Below are 24,321 nucleotides of genomic sequence, written 5' to 3' on the forward strand. Positions count from 1 at the left end.
CAGATTTCCAAACTGTCCAACCATTACATCCATACCCAATCAACATCTGGGTTTTTCAAAGCCAGGGAGCTCTGGACAACGGCTTCCCAGAATCCATATCAAATCACAGAACACTTCTCAAAGTGAGCCCCAAAACAAAGCTACACATCAGGGCTTATATAGCCTTCTCCTGGCTCAGAGAATGTAACAACCTTCTGGACCCACTGGCCAATCAAAAAGTATCTACTGAAAAACAAGCCTCCCACCCCAGGCTCCAGGTGCACTTTAGCCTAGGAGCAGGGAAGATCTTAAAAATTTACATTCCCATTACACTTTCTGCCCTGGCAGAGGGCCCGCCCCCCAGGCTGCGTGCCCCTGAGACTTCGCCTACTGCGAATTCAGAGTGGATGGGTGGCCCCTGACGCGACCCCCGCCCCGCAAAGTTATGACAGGAACGGGAGGTCCTGAGATGAGGGCGCGGCTGTGGCGTGGGAGTCCGAGGTCTGGGGCTCCAACCCTGGCTCTGCTACCGGCTGACCGAACTCCCTGTTTCATGTGATAGGAGCATCTGAACCAGGAGAAAACGAGACCCAGAAAGGTCAAAGGACTTGCCCAGAGACAGAGGAGAAACGTAAACCTACGCCTTCTGAGACGGAGAACTAGGGGATCCCGGTGGGGAAGGGCGGAGGCTCGAGTGGGGCCTGCAAGGGGCTCAGGGGTGTCGTGGGCTGTGAGGCCCAGAGCAGGCTGGGACCGGGGCTAGTATCAGGCAGAGGTCGAGGCTACGAGAACAGCGTTCAGGCTTCAGATCGGGAGGGGGCAGGTCTCGGAGAAGGAGGGGGCGGGACTGAAAGCCTCAGACTGGGCGGGGGCGGGGCTCATAGAGAGAAGGGGCGGGACTCAGGCTCAGACTGGGCGGGGCTCCAGCTACACTTGACGCATATCCGGATTCAGGTACGGTAGATGAGAAACACGTCGGCCTCGGGCTCTGGGATGCAGGCTGTCGGGAGTGCTCTGCGCTGGCCCCAGGTGCTGCTTTTCGGGGACTCCATCACCCAGGTACCTCCCAGGACAGCGCCTCTTTTCCAGGATCCCGCCCTCCTGAGCCATTTCTTTCCTTTGTTCTTAGATCCCCTCCATTTCCCGCGGTTTCCCTCCCCCCACTCTCTCCCCAGAGCTGCCCCCTTCCAAGAATTTAAAAAAGCCAAGCCGACCTGTCAAAAAAGTCTGATGTTAAATGTAGTGCCCCACACCCGTGGCCCTTTTGTTGTCCACTTGTTATTCAGCCGTGTCCGAGTCTTCGTGACCCCAGTCGGAGTTTTCCTGGCAAAGATACTGGAGTGGTTTGCCATTTTCTTCTCCAGCTTTTACTGATGAGGATATGGGACAAACAGGGTTAAGTGACTTGCGCAGGGTCACACAGCTAGTAAGTGTCTGAGGCCGAATTGTAACTCGGGTCTTCTGACTCCAGACCTAGTAATCCATGCCCTAGACACCTCGCTGTCCATGTGCCTCCAGTATCTTCTCTTGGGCCATTAAAGTTTTGGTTGCGTCATTCTGCTCTCCTCTCTTGACCTCTATAATCTCTTCCCTTAATCCCCGTTACCTTCATCGGACCACCTCTCTTAACTCTTCTTGGATCTCATGTTCACATTTTACTCACTCATAATTCTCGGATTCATCCTTGACCCCCATTCTCTTCCCTATGGCTCTTTGTTCTCCCCAGTTTGATCCATAGGCTTCCCTTAACATCTTATTTTGCCCGTAAGATCAGATTTACAGCCGGAAGGAACCTTAGAAATAGTCGAATGGTTGACCGTGGGTGGTGCACTGAATGGCCTTGGAGTCAGGAGGATCTGAGTTCAAGTCCGGACTCAGGCACTTGACACACTTACTAGCCGTGTGACCTTGGGCAAGTCACCTAACCCCAATTGTCCTCACCCCCCCCAAAAAATAATAATGGTTGACATTTGTGTAGCCCAGCAGGTTAAGAAGGCTCTTCAAATACATTTCATCCTCACAACAACTGGGTTTGGACCAGGGTAGATCCTACAGACATTCTTATCTTTGTTTTACAGATGAGCAGACAGACATAGTTTGCAGACTTGCTTATAGTCACAAAGTAGCGTCCTAGGCAGGCTGTGAAGCCAGATCTTCCCTGAGTGCAAATCCAGCACACTCCACACTACTCATTTCCAGTCCCCCATTCCCACCCTCACCCCATTTTTGTAGATAAATATTAAGAAACTTGTCAGAAGATAGTTGGTTGTTGTCCTTCATTCTCCAAGAGGACTAAATGACATCTCTATGCTAGTCAAGTTTCAGTGTGTCCGACTGTGGCTGATCAGACCAATATGAGCTCAGAATGTTCTGTCAAGGATCAGGCACAAATAGTTCATGTGAACATTTGGGGGAGATTCTCTAAACCTGTGCATCTCATTTTTCTTTATGAGCTACTTTAATTCTGCTTTGCTTATAGAGCACAGCACCTTCTCTGATGGGGGCACGCCATGCTGAGTGGTCCTGTGCCAGTGTCTCCCATGTCACAGAATCAATTCCAAAGTTAAGAATGCCCTTGTATGTCTTCTGACCATCATGTGAACACTTTGCCCTATATGAATTCTCCACAAAATAGTCTTTTTGGCAAGCATACATCCTGCATTTGAACAACATGGCCGGCCCATCAGAGTAGTGCTCTCTGCAGTAGAGTTTGAATGCATGGTGGTTTAGTTTGAGAAAGGACCTCAGTGTCTGGTATCTTACCCTGCCAGATGATCTTCAGAATCTTCCTAAGACAATTCAGATGGAAACAGTTCAGTTTCCTGCATTGGCACAGGTATACTGTCCAGGATTCATAGTCATACAACAATGAAGTCAAAAGATACAAAGGTAGCAATTAGCAGAGCTGGGACTCCAATTCTTCTGATTCCAATTTTTTTTCCGTTGTACCTGCGAACCCACAGTCTCCGTTGTGTATCTTCATTTTTCTCCCACACCCCACAGGATCCCATAGTTACCCCCTTCTTATATCCTCACCCACAAGGACCCATAATCTCATTCCACAGAACCAAATAATTCCCCCATACTTACGCTGACAGTGTTCTCTTTTTTGCACCACCCCATTCCTACTTTAGCCCTTCTCTACCAGTGTCCCCATCTGACTCTTGAACTTTCTGCCCCAGCAATAATTCCTATGTTCTTTTTTTTTTTTTTAAGCAATTGGGGTTAAGTAACTTGCTCAAGGCTACACGGCCAGTTATTTCTGGGTGTGGTGCTAAGTATCAGAGCCCAGATTCGATGCCAGGTCGTCCCAACTCTGGGGCTGGTGCTCTTACTCACTGTGCTACCTGGCCACCCCAATTCCTATGTTCTTTAACATCTTTGCCTAAAGTAGGATTGTATTTCTGAGCTGGGTCATAAAAATCAGAAGACAGAAATTATCTCAAATCAAGAAGTTTATTGATTGTCACATGCCAGGAGCCAGGATGCATACATTTAGGCCATTTATATGCATGCAGATAACGCACAAGAGACCACAAAATTCCCCCTAAATTGCCTCAATTTTTATATCTTTGATCAAATAACTCTGGCTTCTTCTCTTAACCAAACATTGCTCCCCAGTTGACCTAGTAATTGACACAGCTACTCTTTCTTATCTTTAATGCATTCTGTTTTCAAAACCATCCAGAGGTCTCCTACATAGACAATCCTACAGTTTATCAGCAAATCTGTTCCCTCTTTTTTCTGTTTGTAACCTTGTGGGTAAGCCTGAATTATTTCCCCTTATTATAACATTCTGCTATAGTCTCACTTCCTATGCACTTTTCTTCCTTTATTGTCAGGCCACTCTTCCTCTCTTGGATCTGGACTTTCTCACTTTAAGCATCTGTAGAAGCAGAGTAGCTTCTTAAATTTCTCTTAAAGGCTACAAGCTCCTAACCTAGAAATATCTTGTGCGCTGCCCCAACACACACACACACATACCCAATTTGTTTACTGTTAGCAAGTGTACTCCTAGGAGTCCTGGGTTGTCTGGGCATTTAGCATCTGCACCTCCTGAAGACTTTATTTTTTGATAAAATAGTAACTATATATACCCTTTCAAAGTTATCCACAGTATGTTGATTACATTTTTGGTGTCTTCTGTCATGGGTAGAATTAATTTGTCTGGAACAGGTTTTAGTCCCCCACACATAATACTTAACAAGACCATTTATAAGTGTGCTTCAGAGGATAGTGAAGAATTATGGAACACAGATAATTGAAGGCCATTTGAATTATTTCTTGCAATATAATTTTCTGTACAGTGTATTCCTCTTACATTAGGAAAGGTTTTGTACCTTTTTAGCTTTGGGCATTCACTGATATTAAAGAGTACTGGGCCTTCCTGAGTCAGGAAGACCTGAATGCAAATTTAGCCTCAGACAAGCTATATGACTGGGTAAATCACTTAATCTCTCATTGTCTCAGTTTCCTCATCTGAAAAATGGGGATAATAATAGCACCTACCTCCCAGGGTTGTTGTGAATATCAAATGAAGTAATAGTTTTAAAGTGCCTAAACACAGTGCCTGATAGTGCTATATAAGTATTAGCTGTTATTATAGCCATTATTGTTTAATTATTATAGCCTGTTGTGCTTGTTACACTTCCTGACTTTAAAATAAAATGGCCCAGGAGGAAATATACATTTTCCTTTGAGACTGTCAATTCAGTGTCTGTTAATTTTTTTTTAACTAAAATTTAGGAAAGGTGAAAATTGCAAGTTCTTGAAATTCATCTGGAAGAACAAAAGGTCCAGAATATCAAGAGAATTAATGAAAAGTATGCTAGAAAAGGTGGCCTAGCCATACCAGATTTTAAACTGTATTATAAAGCAGCAGTCTTCAGAACTACTTGGTACTGGCTGAGGAATAGAGCAGTGGATCAATGGAATAGATTGGGTACACGAGACACAGCAGTCAATGACTATAGTAATCTATTGTTTGATAACCCCAAAGACTCCAACTTCTGGGATAAGAACAAACTATTTGACAAAAACTAACAAAAACAGCATACCAAAATAGAATCTAAATGGCTTCACGATCCAGCTATAAAGGCTGATACTGTAAGCAGTCTAGGAGAGCAAGGAATAGTTTACCTGTCAAGATTTATGTAGAAGGGAAGAATTTATGATCAAACAAGATACAGAGAGGATTATGAAATGCAAAATGGATAATTTTGATTACATGAAACTGTTTTTGTACAAACAAAGCCAATGTAACCAAGATTAGGAGGGAAGTGGAAAATTGAGAAAGAATTTTTACAACCAGTGTCCCTGATAAAGACCTCATTTCTAAAATATACAGAGAATTGAGTCAAATCTATAAAAATACAAATCATTCCCCAATTGAAAATGGTCAAAGGATATGAACAAGCAATTTTCAGAGGAAGAAATTAAAGATATCTATAAGCATATGAGAAAAATGCCCAAAATCACTATTGATTAGAGAAATGCAAATCAATAACAACTCTGAGGTACCACATCTCACTGTTCAGATGGGCTAAGATGACAAAACAGGAAAATGATAAATGCTGGAGAATATGTGGGAAAATTGGAACATTAATGCATTGTTGGTGGAGTTCTGAATTGATTTGACCATTGTGGAGAGCAATTTGGAACTGTGCCCAAAGGGCTATAAAAATGTACATACCCTTTGACTCAGCAATACCACTTCTAGGGCTGTATCCCAAAGAGATCACACAAGTAGGAAAGGGACCTGTATGTACAAAAATATTTATAGCAGATCTTTTTTGTCGTAGCAAAGAATTGGAAATCAAGGGTATCCCCATCATTTGGGGAATGGCTAAACAAGTGTATATAAATGTAATGGAATACTATAAGAAATGAGGAGCAGACAGACTTCATAATAAACTAGAGAGACTTACATAAACTGATGCAGAGTGAGGAGAGAACAGGAGAACAATGTACACAATTGCGGACATCTATCAGTGATGACTAACTTTGATAGACTGGGCTCCTCTCAGCAATTCAAGGTTATGAGACAACTCCAAAAGACTCATATTGGAAAGGGCTAGCCACATCCAGAGAAAGAACTACAGAGCCCGAATGCAGATGGAAGCAAACTACTTGCTCTCTCTTTTTTGCTTTGTTTCGTTCCTTCTTTCTCGTTGCTTATTCCATTGTTTATAATTCTTCTTTACAACTTACTAATGTTTAATGTGAAGGTATTTGTAGAACCTATATTGCATTGCATGCCACTTGTGGGGGGGGGAGGAATTTGGAACTCAAGGGATTGTGGAACTGAATGTTGTAAACTAAAAGTAAATAAATAAATAAATGCTTTTTTAAAAAAGAAAATTACAAGTTCTTTTTTCCTATTTATATATTAAACATTTACTGGTATCCTCAGACTGACAAGGGAAAACAAGTTAGACCGCCATCACATTTGTTAAGCTTCCTGCAACCTCCCCCCCAGCTCAGGAGAGAATGTGGCTACCAGAAGCATTTCTCGATCCCTCTCAATACTCTTCCATTTAGCCTGTTTATAGCTTGTTTGTTCATATGTGTGTGTTTGTCGTCTCCCCCATTAGTCTTTAAGCTCTTTGAAGGCGGGGGTTTTTTTGCCTCTTTTTGTTTCCCCAGCACTTGGCACAGTGCCTAGCATATCATAAAGGGCTTATGAAATGTTTATCACCTGAATGAGGAAGGACAGAAATGGATAGGTTGCAATCTCTATCATTGGAGGGGCCATTCATATGGATGAGTTCATAGACTGACAACCCTAAATCAATGCTGTTATGGCCAGTGGTCAGTAAATTAAATCTCAAGCATGGGCAGTGAAGAGAGAAACAAAAGCTTGTAAATTAAAGGTGTAGAATCAACTTTAATGTAGGTTCTCTTTGCTACTAATGCTTTCAATTATAATGTTACATCAACATAGTCTTTGGAGTTGTCTGCTTTCCCACCAAACTTATAGGCAGTCTCTATGGAGAGAGGATATAGATTTTAAAGTTGCTTTTCAAGATAAGGAACACTTTTATTTGCCCTCATAAAATGTAGACAAGCTGAAATCTCTTATCACAGGAAGGAAAATCACATCATAACTGAGATTAATGCTAAGGTGTTACTATGGCAAACAAAAATGACTTTTAAATGAAGTTCAAAGGAATCTTATGAATTGCCAATCAAAATTCCCCTCGCTAAAATTTTAAACTAAATATATAAATAACTGACAAATGGTTAAAGTAATAACTTGTTCTTCAGTTTTCTTTCCAGCAGGGTGGATGGGGAGCATCACTGGCTGACAAGCTAGCCAGGTGAGAGTATTTCTATAATTTCTATAATTATATCTTGGTGTTTATTAGTTTAAAATATGATTACGACTTAGTGAAAGCTGTAAAGACATACATAGCCTTTTTAGTAAGGCACTGTGTACACGGTATAGTGAAAAATGTGCTTGTTTTGGAGTTTTTGTGTAGTCCTGGGTTCAAATCCTGGCTCTGTTAATACCTGTGTAAGAGGCAAAGAAGCATCACAACTCATATTCAAGCCCCACCTTTGACACACAGACTGCCTTGGGGACCTACTCATTTAACCTCTCCACGAGTCAGGCAGCTCACATTGATACTGGAAGTTGCAGAACAATGGAAGATGTGCTTTGATGGAGGGAGCTTTCTAACCAAGGAGTTCCTTTCACCCATAAAATTACAAAAAATAAAACCCTGGGCAGATCACTTGATCACTCTGGGGCTCACTTTCTTCTGGGGAATGTAGAGCTTGGACAAAATGACTCCTCAGGACCTTTTTGGTTCTCAGTTTATGGTACTGTATCTTTGCTTATTAAAACTGGAAAGGATTGAGTGGATAAAGGGCAGACAATTCAGTTTAGCAAAAGGTTTTTCTTGTTACTTTGTGTAAAGACAAAACTAAAAAGTTGTGAAGAATAAGTTTTAAGATTGTATAAGACAACAAAAGATGCAGTTCTGGTTAAAAGGGGAGTTTGAGGATTGTCTGCCTAAAGAAGCCAAGAAACTGGATCTGAGGATTGATCTTTTTTGAATTACTGTTTGTTAGAGTTTGATTAGTCACCTAAGTTTCAATATTACCATTTTAAAAAATCAGAAATCCGCTGTTGTTATTTAAAATAATCCTAATAAATATTCTCAACAATTCAGAGATAGTTGTAATTGTCCTTAGTAGTTAATAGACTAGATATTATTATGTTTATATAGCATTTTAAGGTTTACAAAGTATTTTCCTCATAACAGTCTTTTCAGGTGAGTTATGCAAGTAAACTTAAGTGACATGTCCATGATTGTATTGCTACTAAGTATCAGAGCCAGGATTGGAATTCCTCTCTCAAATATATAAACTGAGACCTATCCTAGCAAGTGACAGGGCCAAGATTCAAGCCCAAGTTATCAACTTATAAAAAAAATATGCTCTTTCCACTAAATCACTATTATGTATCTCACTGTAGTACAACTTGTAAAAAAAAAAAGATATTTTTGTCTCCTAGTATATTCTAGTGGGAATCTACTGTATTTGCCCTAGCCTTTACACTACTTCTTTAAATGCCATTTATTCATTTTATTTCTCTGCTCATACGGAGCCATATCTAGCCAGATAACAGGATATCAGTAATAGCATATTGAAAATTTGCTAAATGGATCAGTAATTTTCTTCAATTTTTTTTTCTTTTCTTTTTAATTAACTTTATTTCAGAAAATGTGATGTTCTAAATCGTGGATTTTCAGGTTACAATACCAGATGGGGTAAAATCATTCTTCCAAGATTAATCAGGAAAAGCAGTAATGCTGAAAACATTGTTGCAGTTACAATTTTCTTTGGAGCCAATGACAGTGCTTTAAAAGGTAATGACTTTTTTTTCTCTTTTCTTTCTAGGTTCTTTTCTATCCATTTTTATCTCACAGTGAAAGTATCTGTTAACATTTTTTTCAGGGCAGGGAGAAGGAGGAGGAGAAGGAAGTGGTTGCTTAGCATGTTAGTAAATAAATTTGTATGTAAATTATCTTGAGTTTCCCAATATTTTGTGCTTCTCTTTTGGCTTTAGTGTGAATTATTTCCAGTACATTTCTGCCTACCCTGTTTGTTGGCAGAACTGATATTTCCCTGACTCAAGTCTCTCCCCTCTCCAGTGTGTCCTCCACTCAACTGCCAAAGTGATGTCTGACAGCACCACACTACTGCTCATAAAAGTCACGTGTCCCACTTGTCTCTAGTATAAAATGCAACCGATTCTTTTTTTTTTTTTTGGTGTGTGTGGGGTTTGTTTTGTTTTATTTTGGGAAGCAAGGCAATTGGGATTAAGTGACTTGCCCAGGGTCACACAGCTAGTAAGTGTCATATTTGAACTCAGGCCTTCCTGACTCCAGGAATCTATTCACTGCGCCACCTAGCTGCCTGCAACTGATTCTTTTTTGGCATTTAAAACCTTTTGTAACTTGGCTCTATTCTTGTTATTAATATGTGTGTGTGTGTGTGTGTGTGTGTGTGTGTGTGTGTGTGTGTATTTTTCATTCACTCGCAACCCTGACACACTGGTCTTCTCACTGGCCTTCACAAGTGACACTCATTTCTCATCCCCATCCATACCTACACTCCCCTACCTGGAATGTACTCTCTTCCTCCACCTCTGCCTCTTAAAATCCTTAGTCTCCTTCAAAGCTGAAATCAAATACAGTCTCTCACAGGAGGCCTGTCCTGATCTCTCCTACTGGTACTACTTTCCTCTCCCTCCCCACTCCCCCCCACCCCCGTTTATATTTTGTGTATATCCTGTTATATTTATACTCTTTGTATATGTTGTCTCCCTACAAAATGTAAACTGTGAAACATGCATTTGGACATAAAAACCTCACAAAAATATAAAAAGCAGAACATTTAACACTAACAGTGTTATAAAATTATGTTCAATAAAAGTCTGTTAAAGAGAGAATTTAAAAGGAATTGTAGACTTAGCCTAATTCTATAGAACTAGTGGATCAAAGAACAAATTGTAAAAACAAACGGAAATTTCATCAAAGAAAATATTTATAAACAGAAAGCAAAAAGACCATTGAATTCATAAATAAAACTAGGATCTGTTTTTTCTAAAATAATAACCAATTTGCTAAGCTGATTTAAAAACATGAGACAAAAACCAAATTGTTAATATCAAAAAATTTAAAAAGAACTTACAACATTTGAAGAGAAAATAGGGGAAATTATCAGAAACTTTTTCCTAATTATGTGCTAATAAAACTGGTAACTTGGAAGAATGTTTGTAAAATATAAAATATCCACATTAACAAAAGAATCCATATAAACTATTAAAATAACCCATTTATCAGGAAAAGAAATTGAACAAATGATAAGTGAACTCCCAAATTTAAAAAAAAGTTCTGGACCAGATAGATTTACAAATGAATTCTATCATTTAAAGAACAATTAATTACTATGTAAATTGTTTTCAACAAGAAGTAAATAAAGTACCCTTCAAAATCACTTTCTGCAATTTACATATGGTCTTGATACCTGTTACAAAAATTTCTAATAAAATATTAGCAAGTAAACTAAAACAACATATTAGAAAGATTGTACACCATGAGTAGGAATGCCTGGTTTATACCAGGAGTGCAGAGGGGGTTCAATATAAGAAAGATAATAAGCCATATTTGCGCTATAATAAAAATTATATAATATTAATCAATGCTGAAAAGGCTTTTGACAAAATCTAATACTCATTTCTATTGAAAAGTAAAAAAAAAACTATGGAAATGTTTTGCGTAGCTACTCGCGTACAACCTATATTGAATTGCTTATCTTCCCAGTGAAGGTGGGTGACAAGGGAGGAAGGGAAAGAATATGGAATCCAAAGTTTTAAAATCGAATGTTTAAAAATATATATACATATTATTATTAATATTTTACATGTAACTGGGAAATGAGATATACAGGCACTGGGGCATAGAGATCCAATGTGCCCTACTGGAAAGTTGAAGGGGAAATGGGGGAAGATATGGAAGAGAGCAGATTGGGGGAGGGGATATTCAGTGGGAACACTGTTTTGGGGTGGTGGGGAGGGAAAATTGGGGAGAAAATTTGTAACTCAGAATCTTGTGGAAATGAATGATGTAAACTAAAAAATAAAAAAAGAGAAAAAATTATACTAAAAAAAGAAAAGTAAAAAACAATTGAAATAAGTGGCTCTTCAATATAGTAAACAGTAAATATACTAAATATCTAAATCCAAAAGCAAACATGATATGTAATAGAAAAACATTAGAGATCTTTATAACAAGATCAGGTATAAAGCAAGGATGTCCATTATCACCCCTATTATTTAACAATGGTAGAAATTCTACCTATAACAGTAAGACAAGAACAAGAAATAGAAAGACTAAACAAGGGCAAGGAGGGGACAAAATAATCACTTTTTGCAGATGGTATGATTGGGTGTTTAGAGAATCTTAAGAGAGTTAACTAAAAATTAATCAAAATAATATAGATTAAGTACATAATGTGCAGAAACAAACATAGTAGCATATTTTATTAAACCCAAAGAACTCACTTACTGGGGAAAGACTCACTATTTGACAAAATACTGCTAAGAGAAATAGACAACAGTCTGGATATTAGGGTTAGAACAAGACCTTACACCATACACTCAGATAAGCTCCAAATGGATACTTGATCTTTTTTTTTTTTTTAACACATCATTTTATGTTATTTATTTAAATTAGTTTTTTTTCAAATGCTTTATTAACTTCTGGTTTACTTCATTCATTTCCACCAGATTTGGGTTACAAATTTTCTCCCTGTTTTTCCCCAACCCACCTCCCCAAAATAGCAGTCCCCCAGGATATCCCCTCCATTTGTTTCCCAATGTAAAATAGTATTAATAATAGTATATATATATATATATATATATATATATATATATATATATATTTTAAACATTTGGTTTTAATGCAAAACATTAACATAGTAGATATATTGTAGAAGATTGATTATATTTCTCTCCCTCCAATCCCATCTCCCACTTGATCTATTCTCTGCTTTGGTCCTGTCCCTTTTCAAAAGTGTGTGCTTCCAAATTCCCTCCCCCCCAGCCTTCCCTCCTTTCCATCATCCCCCCTCTCATCCCCTTCCCCCCTACTCTCCTGTAGGGTGAGATACCCTATTTAGTGTGTATGTCATTCCCTCCTGAGCCAAATTCAATGAGTATAAGGTTGACCCATTCCCTTATGCCTTCCTGTTCTTCCCCTCCATTGTACCCATTTTCCCTTGCCTCTTCTATATGAGATAGTTTGCCCCACTCTATCTCTCCCCATCTCCTCTCATTATATTCCTCTTTCACCTCTTAATTTCACCTTTTAAGTATCATCCCTTCCTATTAAGTTGGTCCTGTGCCCTCTATATATGTATACCTGTAAACATATATATATACACATTCACATACGTATTCTTATACCTATATAACCTCCAATAAAGACTATATATATATATGTATATATATATATTTCTATTCCCTTCAACTATTTTCATACTAAGAAAAGTTTCATCAGTTACAATTATCATTTTTCCATGTAGGAATGTAAATAGTTAAACTTTGATAAGTTCCTTATGATTTCTTTTCCCTGTTTACCTTCTCATGCTTCTCTTGCTTCTTGTATCTAAATGTCAAATTTTCTATTCAGCTCTGGTTTTTTCTTCAAGAATACTTGAAAGTCCTCTATTCCATATTTTCCCCTGAAACATGATACTCAGTTTTGCTGGGTAGGTGACTCTTGGTTTTAATCCCAGCTCCTTTAACCTCCGGAATGTCATATTCCAAGCCCTTCGATCCCTCAGTGTAGAAGCTGCCAGATCCTGTGTTATCCTGATTGTGTTTCCACAATATTCAAATTGTTTCTTCCTGGATGCTTGTAATATTGTCTTCTTGATCTGGGAATTCTGGAACCTGGCTATAATATTCCTAGTGGTTTTCTTTTTGGGATCTTTTTCAGGAGGTGATCGGTGGATTCTTTCAACTTCAATTTTGCCTTCTGGTTCTAAAACATCAGGGCAGTTTTCCTTGAGAATTTCTTGGAGAATGATTTCTAGGTTCTTTTTTTAATCATGGCTTTCAGGTAGTCCAATAATTTTTAAATTATCTCTCCTGGATCTATTTTCCAGGTCAGTGGTTTTTCCCATGAGATATTTCACATTGCCTTCTATTCTTTCATTTGTTTGGATCTGCTTAACAGCATCTTGATTTCTCTTAAAGTCACTAGCTTCCCTTTGCTCCATTCTAAATCTGAAGGAATGATTCTCCTCAGTGAGCTTTTGAGATTCTTTTTCCATCTGGCGATTTTTGGCTTTTTAAGGCATTCTTCTCCTCATTGGCTTTTTGAGCCTCTTTTGCCATTTGAGTTAGTCTATTTTTTAAGGTAGTATTTTCCTCAGTCAGGCTGTTGACTCTCATTTCATAATTTTCTTGCATTGTTCTCATTTCTCTTCCCAATTTTTCCTCCACTTCTCTTATCTGCTTCTTCAGGTCCTCTATGGCCTGTAACCAGCTCGTATTTTCCTTGGAAGCTTTTGGTGCAGGAGTTCTGACTGCACTGTCTTCCTCCTTGACTGTCTGTGCAACATAGTATAGGTATTTAGGATAGGCCAGCTGGCAAGTTGGACACAAGGAGTCCTAGGTGACTTGCTGAAAGTACTTTTTACATTGAAAGAATTCCCAGAACTGCAGAAAAATGTAAGCCCCGTTTCTCTGACGTTTCATATATGAAGTGAGTTACTGTTTTCTTTTTATTCCCTTTTTCTTAAACTACACAATGCGCTACACAAAGACTGAAAACAGTTCCTGTTCACGAAGAACTTATATCCTAATGGGGGAGACAGAAACTTATGCAAATATATACAGTATAAATAAATATGAAGTAAATAATCACAAACATATACAAAGTAGTTTGGGAGGAAGTTGAGAGGATGGTTTTGTGTTCATTTCGGAAGAGTGGTATATAGATCTTTTCAGTGACTCAGTAAATTAGACTTATCTGCATGAAGATATGAATAGTTTGACTTTGATCAGTAATATATATATATATATATGTATATATATATATATTTTTTTTTTGAGCAATTGGGGTTAAGTAACTTGCTCAAGGTTACGCGGCCAATTATTTCTGGGTGTGGTGGTGAGTATCTGAGCCCGGATTCGATCCCAGGTCTCCCGACTGGGGCCGGCACTCTTACTGCGTCACCTGGCTGCCCCTGATCAGTAATATTTTAACATTTCTCTTGAACAGATGAGAATCCCGAGCAACACATTCCACTGGATGAGTATGTTGAGAATTTAAAGAACATGATACAGTATCTAAAGTCTGTAGATGTTCCTGAAAGTAGAATTATTCTTATAACACCACCTCCTCTTTGTGAATCAGCTTGGGAAAAGGAATGTATTGCTAAAGGTAAAAAAGTAAATATATATATTTGGGTTTTTTTTTTTGACAAGCCTTAAGTTACACTGTGGCTAGGCTGAATGTTTGACAATGTATGAGTAAAATACACAAAACTGTTATGTAATTATAAAGCGATACATAAGCATCACTTACTGTTGATTTTTAGTCATCTGAAATTTTGCTGAATCACTCTTTTGCACATCTGTTTGTGGCAAGACAAAGGGATTTGCCCTTTTACATCAAGGTCCTCGGTCTCTGTGCATTTGTTGACTCCAGCTACATTTGGATTCTTCTGTTGAGGTTTTGGTTGCCTGTTTTAATCCAGTTTTGTCTAGAGAATGGGATCCCTCTTCTCCATGACAGCCTTTGATGCCTCACTTTGGTCATGGGACCACACTTTTTCCTAAAAAGCAAACAAAAAACCTTCAAAACCTCCCTCTTGCTCTCCACTGGCACCGGGTCAGGGACCACATCTTTGGAAGCTATCAGGTAGTAAAGGAGAGTGTATTTGAAATCAGGTTTGCATGTTGGCTCTGCAGTTTATTACCTGTGTGACAATGAATAAATCATTTATTTTCTGGCCCTTAGTTTGCTAATGTATAAAATGAGGATTCTTGTACGAGATGTCTAAGGTCCCTTCCAACGCTAATATAAATGAGGAAACAGACTCAGCAAGAATAAATGAATTGCCCAGAGATCATAGCTAGGAAGGGTTTAAATCCAAGTTTTCCAACTCTTAAGATTAGAGTGCTCTTTTTTTTCCTAAATCGATGTGCCTTTCGAAGGTGGAGATGAGTCACATTTGCCACTCTAAATATAACATGGTGAGCAGGCACCATTTCAGCTTATCACCACTACCTCCTCATTTCTAACAATCTGGTGGTCCAGCGAAACATACAGCCTACTTTCAATTATCTATGAGAGTATAGATCATAAAAAACCAAAGGTGGTTGAGTTTACTTCAAAATTTTCAACTTTCTCCTCCCCTTCCCTTGACAGAGACACTTTATTAATAAGTATCAGAGTTCAAGATGGCAGAGGAATGGAAAGAAGTTGCCAGAGCTCTCCCCAGTATCCCTAGAACAACTTTAAATTAAGCCCCCAAACAAATTCTAGAGTGACAGACCCCACAAAAAGATGGGGTGAAACAATTTTCCAGCCAAAGAGAACTTAGGACTGCAGGAAAGGTCTGTCTCACTTGGGTAAGAGGGGAGCACAGCCCACAGCACCTAGTATCCGGGCAAGCCAGTGGGAGCCTCCTAGCCCCAGCACACTTCAACAACCAAGAGACTCAGGGGTCCAGGCTCAGTGGGCCAACTGTGAGGCCTCCAGCCCCAGTGCAGCAGGGAAACTGCCAAGCCAGTGACCAGGCACAAGGAACAATGCCTCCTGTGTCCTAGGAGCAAAGCTCAACCTTAAAAGTCATGAAATAGACTGGAAAATTAACCAGAATACAAAAACAAAAACCCAGCCCTGACCACAGACACCTACTATGGTGACAGCAAAGAAAAAGTAGTCGAGTTCAGGGATGCAGGTTTCACTACCTCTCTGTCCAGGAACATACTTCACATGCTAAAAACAGCAACATGGTTACTAGATGAACAATGGAGGCAAAAAAAAAGCCAAAACCCTAGAATCCCAGGGATCTTTTACATATGTACCCAGAGTTCTTTCAGCCAAAATAAATACATCTGTAGTTTTCTGTTGACTCATTAATATGAAATACAGATTTGGAAAAAATTTGTTGTGTTCAGGTCTTGTAGAGCTGCGGCCTAGAACTCTCCCGTTCCCTCTCAAGCAGAGACCCCACTGAGATCTCTCCCATGGGCCTCTTCTCCTTAGTCACTGCCCCCTCACCTCAGCCTTATTGCTGTCAGGTACTGCTCAGTATCAGTTCTCACCTTGCCTTTCAACAGAGCAATCAATTAATTTGACAGACTTTTTGTACTAAGGGGGAAAGCTACTGGACATCCTTAGGGCCTTCCCTTCTTATAATAATGACCTTCTGCAGAAAAGTAAACATTATTTGAACTTTCTATTGTATTGGATTAACTTATATAAAAATAAAAATGTATAAAGCATTGCAGATGAGGTTAATATAAAATATCTGGCACCAGTTGAAAAATTTTATACATTTTTTATACATTATCAGTAAATGAAGGATTGGTAATTTCATCATTGTGGGTGCCTTTTCTACTCTCACAGGATGAAACACCTCTATAACTTCTAAGATAGTCTTCAAGAGGCAGCTAGGTGGTGTAGTAAATAGATCACCAGCCCTGGAGCCAGGAGGACCTGAGTTCAAATCTGGTCTCAGACACCTGACACACTAGCTGTGTGACCGTGGGCAAGTCACTTAACCCCAATTGCCTTGCCTTCCCCCCTCCAAAAGAAAAAAAAAAGATAGTCTTCAGAAATTGTCCCTGAAAAATTCATCACCATGTAACCAGGATGCTGAATCTTGAACTTTGTTAACAGATGCAATCTGTCACGGAGCCCATTCTGAAAGTTTTTCTAGCTTGGCAGGTCCCTGAGCAGCTGGCCAGCTGACATAGCATTTAATAAGTCAGGGATGCCTCTGTACTACAAGTAATATGTACTATGTGATTCTTCACAAAATTATATTCTAAGACTATTACAAAAATTTTGAAATATTATCAAAGCCTGGGTCATTCACAAACTGGGATCAGTGTCCACGTAATTGAGAGTTAACTCTTATGACTATATGAGTCAATCAATGGGTATGCTCTGACTCCCATTTGAATTTCTGCAGAAAAATAGCACCTTATAGGCCATATTGGTTAGTCATATGCTAGTAAAGACTATTCTCTTAGACAAAAGTGAAGTTAGTCTTGAACATAGCTGTTATTTAATGGGTGGTTTGAATTTGGTATCTGCATTTTCCTACCTCAGGCAGCAAATTAAATCGAATGAATCTGGTTGTTGGTGAATATGCCAAAGCCTGTATACAAGTGGGCCAAAACTGTGCGACAGATGTCCTTGACCTGTGGACACTAATGCAAAAGGATAACAAGGTAGGATAACTTGTTTACACTTACCTGGATTGACATAAATTCAAAACATGTTCTCCATAATCTATTAAGAAACATTTGTGATTTAGAAATGAAATAAAACAGGTATTTTCACCAGAAGATTTGGGATAAGTACTGTGGAGTATGTGTCTTCATCAAGGAACCCCAGCTGATCCCTGTCCACCTAGAAGTACACTGGTCACTCATCCTTGGGTGTGAGGCAGGACCGATTTGACTTACAACATGCCTATGTCCCAACAATAGGCTGAGACAGCAAAGGAGGATTAACTAGATTTCCACCAGGCCCAGAAGGCTTACTTCAAGGTAAATGTGGGCAGACAAACTAATGACAGTGACCATGGTGCCTTCATATCATATACCTGTATTTTTTATATTTGTTTCCCTTCGTTTCTATATGAAAGTGTGTAACTATGTGTATACGTGTGTGTATATACACACACACATATAAATAGGTGCTTATATACTAATCATACCAATATATTTATAAGTATATATACTTACACACATACACAGTAAATGTTATTTTAATGACTCTGCTTTGAGCCTTCCTCCATCTTGCTCTGATGTTTGTGCTGCAGATGATTTTGGGCACAGGCTTCCTATACTTGGTACCCATACTATGTGATGTTATCTTATGCTATACTATATACCATTCCATACTATGTTATAGTAGACTATGCTATGTATCTTATATTCTATTATATATTGTTATATGTTATTATTTTGCCAATGCAATACCCACAGCAGCTGCTATGAATATGCAGGCATATTCCCAGGTTTGAATCTCAAGATATAACGGACTGTCTTTCTTGAAGATGAAAACAGAACATTTATTCAAACACCAGAAAGCCAAATCCATCATAGTAACAAAGAAGTCTATACACTTTGTCAATGCAGGGGGCAAGACATCCCCAAGCTTACACAAACAAGTTTCCCCAGGCAAAAATCCTCCCTCTCCCCTTCACACTAGCTGCTCTGCTCTGCCTGCTTCCTCTCTCCCAACTCTGTCTCACTCCTACTTCCCTGCTTCATCCTTCCTGCAAGCTGTTCCCACCATGGGCTCCATGTGATCACATAGGCCTATTAAGGGGCAGGAAAGATCTTCAAATTCCCTTAACATTACAGTTATTCATATTATATACAATATATCCTATTTAATATACCATAGCATAGCATGGCACATTATCATATGGCATTTAAGCCAGGGTGATGTAACATAATGCCAGCCTAATAAAGCACAGCATTTTATAACATAATAAAGCATAGCATAACAGCAGTTTATCACTGAGAATAACATATGGTAGAGTCCAATATGTGACACAGGAATAGTACAGCAAAATAAAGTATAGGACAGCCTTAAAGACCGTAACATCACATTCCTGCTACATCACAGTCTCTCTCGGACAGGATGGGACAGAGTGTCGCGTAATGCAGTACAGTGCAGTTTAGTGACAGAAGGTGTAGAGTAATGCAGGATACACACAGTGTAGGTTAGCGTTGTGGGGCACCGTGTCAGGGAAAGCAAGCAGCCGCTGTGGCATACAGGACAATGTGGCCTTGTGTCACAGCGTGACATTGTGTAGAGCACAACGTCACCTTGTATAGCCTAACAGAGCATGTGAGAACGTCCCAGACAACAAGACTTGGTTCTGCTGTTAGACTATTCTACTCACTGTGCTATACTGTGATACACAGCATGATGCTCAGCTCTATCCCACTATTCTGCAGCATCTAGTGCTGGAGTGTTTTTTTTTTTCATACTATATGCTTTGTTATACTGGATACAGCATATCTAGTACAGGTTGTTAGGTATTCTAACATACAATATGGGGCAGCTAAGTGGTGCAATGAATAGAGCCTGGAGTCTGAAAGACCTGAATTCAAATGTGGCCTCAGACAGTTATCAGCCGTGTGACCCTGGACAAGTCATTTAACCCTGTTTGCCTGTTTCCTCATCTGTCAAATGAGATGGAGAAAGAAATGGTAAACTGATCCAATATCTTTGCCAAGAAAAGCCCAAATGGGGCCACGATGAGTGAGATACAACTAAAATAACTCAACAACATATAGTTTATAAAGTATATGCTAAAGTACCAGCTAAACTATGCTATATGTTCCTGTAACATACAATAACGTAAAGTATATAGTACAGTATAAAACAGCAGCAATAATAAAATGTAGTACAGTATAGCAAAGCATGGACTGAGAAGGGATAAGCTAGAATAGCAGAGCATATTATAGTATATTATCTTATAGCATTTACTACAAAAGTGATGTATTACAATAAAATGACATGAAACTGGCATCATGTCATATTGAGAAACACATGTGAGTTTTATGACATTTAATATGCTCATGCTACATTACAATGTACTGTCCTATTCTATGCTATACTGTCTATTCCAGGGTACTATCCCATGCCATTATATCATGCTACACTATATGTCATATTACATAGTACAGCATATTAAAGTATTATATATTTTATAGTACAGCATAGTACACAGTATAGTGTAGAATGCTATACCATGGCATAGTATATAGTATACCATAGCATAGCATGGGATTGCATTGTAATGTTACATTTTACATATTATACTATACTGTGTATATCTTACATTATAATATGGCATTTATAATGCTCGTGATACATGATATATAACAATGGTGTGATAGGTTACATGTAAAGCTGGCATAATAAATCACTTCTTATGTTGCCATGATGTCATTTATCATATTGGCACAATAAATTCCTTATTATAAAGTATTAAACATCAATACACTTTGATACTGGTTAAGCAAAAAGTAACTGACCAGTAGAACAGATGAGGTATACAAATATATAGCAATAAATGCACATAACAGTCTAGATAACATACAAAGATTCCAGTTATTGAGACAAAAATTTCACTATTCAGCAGAAAAGTTAAACTGGAAAGTAGTATGGCAGAAACAAAGTAGAGACCAACATTCCAAAGTATTCCAAAGAGACCAAGTATTCCAAAACAAGCTCCAAATGGGTATGTGACTTACATAAAGGGTAATATCATAAACTAATTAGAGGAACAAGGAAGAAATTACTTGTCAGATCTATGGACAGAAAATGATAAAACAAGATGGGAGAGAGGGGATCAAAAAAAGGCAAAATGGACCATTTTGATTACATCAAACTTCAAACCAATTCACTAAAATTAGGAGAGAAGCTGATAAGAGAAGTCTTGGTAGGCTCCTCTGTTAAGTTTCATTTTTAAGATCTATAAGTAATTGACTTAAATTTATAAGAACAAGTTCCATTCCCCAACTAAAAATGGTCAAAGGGTATGAATAAGGTTTTAGAGGAAGAAATTCAAGCCATATGAAAAACCACAAGAAAAAAATGACTAAATAAAAAATGTTCTAAATCACTGATAATTTGAGAAATGTAAATTAAAACAACCCTGAGGTTCCATCTTACACTCAGACTAACAAAATGAACAAAAACAGAAAATGAGAAATGCTGTGGGAACAGGCACATTAATGTGCAGCTCTTAGAACTGTGAACTAAGCATTCTAGAAGTCAATTAGGAAATACCCCCAAAGTTACTTAACTGTTCATACTTTAAACCAATGATGCCTTCACTAGCTCTATGCCTTAAAGAGATTAAAGAAAAGATTCATATGGACAAAAAATTTTATAGCAGCAAAGAAATGGAAACTAAGAGGGTATTTATCATTTGGGAAACTGGTGAACAAGTTTTGATATGTATGTAATGGAATGCTATTGTGCTGTAAGAAATAACTCATATGGTTTCAAAGAAACATGGGAAAATTTGTAATGAACTAATAAAAAGTGAATAATATAAAGGGGAACACTTTATACAATAATAGCAATGTCATAAAGACAAATAGCTTCAAAAGACTCAGGAACCTCAAGCAACACAATGACCAAGCAAATTCCAGGTATTCAAGATGCTACCCACCCGCTGAAAAGGTGATGGACTCAGTAGAGCAGATTTTTTTTTTTACACATAGCCAGTAAAACAATTTGTTTTGCTTAACTATAATAGGGGTTTCTTGATTTCTTAATGGGGAAGAGAAGGTGCATGGAGGTAAAAGGGAGAGAATACAGATCTGAAAATAAAATTTAATAGAGTGGGGAAAAAAGTAAATAAGTGATAACACAGAACTAGTATAGCTTCATCATACTGTCATGCCAGATCAAAAAGAATTAGTAAACTGTGTGAGACAATGTCGAAGATCTACATCTTTTGCTCTTCCTGTGGAAAGATGTGGGCTACACGTTTGTAGTTAGATGAATCTGGACCTCATTGAATGGCTGGATTTAGAGTGGTAGACAGTGTTTGACCCTTTGTAGTTTAACATATATCAGTAACCTGGATAAAGATACAGCATCCTTATCAACTGTGTAGCTGATGCAAACTGAAGGGATTAGCATCTTGGAAAAAAAGTATTGTGGACAGAATACAGAAGCAAATTTAAGATAAAGCATTTATTGGGGCAGCCAGGTAGCACAGCGAGTAAGAGCACTGGCTCCAGTTGTCAGGATGACCTGGGGATCAAATCCGGGCTCAGACACTTAGCACCCACCCAGAAACACCAGCCCGTGTAACCTTGAGCAAGTTACTCAACCCCAATTGCTTAAAAAAAAAAAAAGATAAAGCATTTATTAAGTGCTTATTACATATTCGGCACTGTACAAGCAAGTCAGTTCCTACCCTCAAGATACTTAACATTTTAATAGGGCAACACATTAAAGCAAGCTGGAGAGTGGGGTAAGTACAGCAGCAGCAGCATGGTATGGAAATGGCCAGAAATGGCCAGTGTTGGAAGCCTGGTTCTGGGCAAGAAGAAAGCTTGACGATTAAAGCCTAGTGTCCCGGGTGAAGAGTTCAAAATCACACTGAAGAGGAGAGTGGGATGAAGGCTGGAATGTAGGCAACGTGGTATGGAGATGGCTGGGAAATGGCACGAAGGGAAATGGCTCCGGGCAAAATGAGGTTAAAGTTCACTTACAAAATCTGGTGTTTTAGTAAGATGGGGATGACAGCCAGAGTGGAGAAAATTTTAAATTTAACAGGGATAAATCTGAAGAGAAGGGGAAAAAAATTTAAAAATCTATTTCACAAGTATAACAGGGAGGAAAGTATGTTTACATAGCAATATAACTGAAAAATACTGGAGTTCTTTGCAGGTCTTTAAGCTCAACACAAATTAACAGTTAGTTAATTACAACCAATTAGCCAGTGAGAAGGTATGCATTAGGGAGGTACAGTTTCCAGGGGTGGCAAAATGATGCTCTGTACTCTATCTTAGGTAGACCACATCTGCAGTACCCTCTTAAGTTTGGGGTGCCACATTTTAGGAAGGACACTGATAGCACACAGAACTTTCAGAAGAATGAAACCAGAATAGTGAAAGGGTACTAGTGACTGCCATATGAGAACTGTTGGAAGGTTGCCCAGAACATGACACCATGTTTAGCTTGGAGGACATTGGGAGGGCAATAGCTGTCTGTCTTCATGTACTTTAAGAGATTTGAAAGATATTATTTGGTAGGATATGATAATTTACAGAAATCATAATTTTAATATTTATATTGGACATTGAAAATTGACAGTGAAGTGAGTCCAGAATTTAATGAGAAAAGGAGTTTTTTCCTAAAACCAAGGCCCATCTTTTAAAACAATATTATTCCTGGGATGTTATATGGCTGAAATTCACAGAGGGCAGCTAGACAGTCTTCAAAGAAATGAAGTTGAAGACCACACAAAGAGCAATGCAACACAACAACATAATTTGCCATGCAAATTAGGGTTTTTAGAGTTTAAAATATACCATCTAGGGGTGGCTAGGTGGCACAGTGGCCCTTGAGTCAGGAGGACCCGAGTTCAAATCCAGCCTCAGACACTTAACATTTAACTAACTAGCCTGTGTGACCTTGGGCAAGTCACTTAACCCCAACTGCCCTGCCTTCCCCCTCAAAAAAAACCAAACCCAGAAATGTATGAGTGAAAAAGACATTTACAGCGAGAGAGCTCAATAACTGATATAATCAGTGTGATCCAGTCAATATAGAGAACAAAGCCCCCAGTACATTAGGTAAATCCCTTGTAGCAAACTTACTGGAAAATCTAATACCTACACTGAAAAGGTCACAGGTCCAGTGGAGTATGATTGAGTGGCATTTGGGAAAAGATGGGAGAGGAACAAAGAGGCTTACATAGTTAGGAAAACTGGACACATTTTGCCCTGTCCCCACAGCTGCATGCTAAAACTAACAAATAACTAATACTTTTAAGTGTTTTCTATACAATGTAGTATAAAGGCCATAATAGGAACAAGTCGTTTCTTTCTAGAACAAAATATATCTCTGCCTGTCAGAATTAGTCTTTGTAGATCAGAGATCACTATTGTAAACAGTAGCTTTTAAAATATTAGCATTGGCAAAATGTTATATAGCTCAATTTCAGACAACTGTAAACTTTTTATTTCCCCCCTTCTCTTCATTACAGGACTTTTCTTCATATTTATCAGATGGGCTGCATTTATCACCAAAAGGAAATGAATTTGTATCATCACATCTTTGGCCTTTGCTAGAGAAGAAAGTAGCCTCACTGCCTTTCATCCTTCCTTACTGGCGGGATATAGGTGAACTGAAACCTGATCAGAGTCTTCTTGAACAAGTTCTTCTAGGGGATGGTGACCATTAATTAATCACATAAAATATGAGCATTAAAGTGCCAGTGACATTCTAGAATTCTAGTGCTTGGTTATTATGATCTTGGATGAATTTATTACCATTACCATTTTCTTATGTAAATTAAAAGATATAG

General features: G+C 38.5%; 1 protein-coding gene across 1 annotated transcript; it reads left to right on the plus strand.

Moving 5' to 3' along the window:
- Positions 1 to 884: 884 nt before the first annotated feature.
- On the plus strand, positions 885 to 24,245 carry IAH1 (isoamyl acetate hydrolyzing esterase 1 (putative)). Its single transcript, XM_069064817.1, has 6 exons — positions 885 to 1,038; positions 7,246 to 7,298; positions 8,707 to 8,855; positions 14,283 to 14,444; positions 17,349 to 17,470; positions 24,001 to 24,245. The coding sequence occupies exons 1-6, from the start codon at positions 943 to 945 to the stop codon at positions 24,196 to 24,198; spliced, it is 780 nt and encodes a 259-aa protein (XP_068920918.1). The 5' UTR covers positions 885 to 942; the 3' UTR covers positions 24,199 to 24,245.
- Positions 24,246 to 24,321: the final 76 nt, after the last annotated feature.

The sequence above is a fragment of the Petaurus breviceps genome, unplaced genomic scaffold (assembly GCF_028583685.1).
Source record: "Petaurus breviceps papuanus isolate PSGF00001 unplaced genomic scaffold, PetGlider_PUasm1.0 90644, whole genome shotgun sequence".
In the NCBI taxonomy this organism is placed as follows: Eukaryota; Metazoa; Chordata; class Mammalia; order Diprotodontia; family Petauridae; genus Petaurus; species Petaurus breviceps.

Excerpts from the sequence above, each read along its gene's own strand:
- IAH1 (XM_069064817.1), top strand. The coding sequence starts at position 943 with ATGAGAAACACGTCGGCCTCGGGCTCTGGGATGCAGGCTGTCGGGAGT. Across the intron at positions 1,039-7,245 it reads TCGGGGACTCCATCACCCAG|TTTTCTTTCCAGCAGGGTGG; the intron begins GTACCTCCCAGG and ends CTTGTTCTTCAG. Across the intron at positions 17,471-24,000 it reads TAATGCAAAAGGATAACAAG|GACTTTTCTTCATATTTATC; the intron begins GTAGGATAACTT and ends TCTTCATTACAG.